Source organism: Propithecus coquereli, unplaced genomic scaffold (assembly GCF_000956105.1).
Source record: "Propithecus coquereli isolate 6110/MARCELLA unplaced genomic scaffold, Pcoq_1.0 Scaffold2, whole genome shotgun sequence".
In the NCBI taxonomy this organism is placed as follows: domain Eukaryota; kingdom Metazoa; phylum Chordata; class Mammalia; order Primates; family Indriidae; genus Propithecus; species Propithecus coquereli.
Window position 1 is genome coordinate 3,862,459 of NW_012144966.1, and position 1,419 is coordinate 3,863,877.

The following is a 1,419-nucleotide window of genomic DNA, read 5'->3' on the forward strand; positions in this document are numbered from 1 at the left end:
GGATGGATGTTCATGACAACGTTTACAGAGGTTTTTCTTGAATTCTAGAATTTGGCAGTAATTTTTACATTCAACTTAATAAATTCTCTCATTTAAGTATTTTGATATTTGTGTAAAATAAAATTAAAGATCAAGACAGGAGATTCTGTCACATTAGTGATACTGACTTGATGAAACCTCAAGTGAGTACTCACCACGAAATATTATGTCATATGATGTCATGACTCCTAAACTATAAATTTATATTAACATGGCATTATCCCTTTTTTGGAATAATTTAATATAATTACAGGATGGAATCAAACAATACTCAAGTGCTTCAGGGTCTGCTACCAAAACAACTGCTGCAGTCAGTGATTCCTTCCTAGGCCTGCAAGTGTACGGCCGACAGGTAAGCAGGCAAAATGACACAGGTCTCTCTTCCTCTTCAGAGCATTGCATAATGGAATTTAGTAACTCAGTCATTGTACAGTACTGGAGATCTGTTTGTTTGAAAATAAGGCAAAAATTATAATATAAGGAGAGATTGGAAGGGGATCTCCTTGAGCCTTCAAGAACATTAAAATTTTAGCTAATCCTGGACAGTATAATCAAGGAAAATAACTTCCTGATACACATGAAAAAGATTTAAATTGCAGAAGTTGAAATGACAATCTTATTGAAAAAGAAAATAAAGACAGATACAGTTTAATAGAACAACATAGAATATATAGAGATTGTTCTATTCTTGGGTTAAAAGATGACAGAAGAGTGTTGAATACTTAGTCTCAGTTTTTTAAATTCTTTGAGCTGGTCGTAAAATTGGCCATAGTGACCACCAACTAATACATTTACCGTTTCTATGTCTACATTTACATTTATAACTAACACGTTATCACTTTTCTGAAATTTCACGAGTTTAATTTATATCTGTCTTTGCTGACTTATATTGAAAGCATTTGCATCTTAGGATAATACTAGCTCAAGAAACAATCTTCTTGGCATTTAGGAATGACATGTAAGTTCAGTTACCCAGCTGAGATAACTGGTAGACTATGAAGCTATTATTGAGAGAAGAGAAATATCCAATTTTGTGGAACCATATATAAAAATTTTGTGGAAAGAGGTATCTAAAAGTGTATGATACCTAATAAATAATACCATTCAGAAATACATTCATTAGCAAATAACTAACATTAAATTTCAGAAACAAAGTGTAAAAATAAAGGGGAGAAGGTGGAATTAGAGATACCAGCTTTCTAGTTTTTGCTCTGTCACAAGTCAGTATTACCTTGAAACCTGAAAATAACCACGTAATTTCCTTTGAGACTGTTTTCTTATCTGTTAGAAAGAGACAAAGGGATTAGATGATGATGATGATATCCTGTCATATATCTCAAGATTTTTATAAGAAACTGAAAAGCTTTTGGAAACCAAAGA

At 32.2% G+C, this 1,419-nt stretch overlaps 1 protein-coding gene across 1 annotated transcript in view; it reads left to right on the top strand.

The window, feature by feature from the left end:
• Positions 1-1,419, top strand: part of RGS22 (regulator of G-protein signaling 22) — a 137,429-nt gene that overhangs the window by 133,951 nt on the left and 2,059 nt on the right. The window contains exon 22 of the mRNA XM_012643528.1: positions 293-391. Within this exon, the coding sequence (XP_012498982.1) occupies positions 293-391 (99 nt within the window). The remainder of the gene's footprint in view (positions 1-292; positions 392-1,419) is intronic.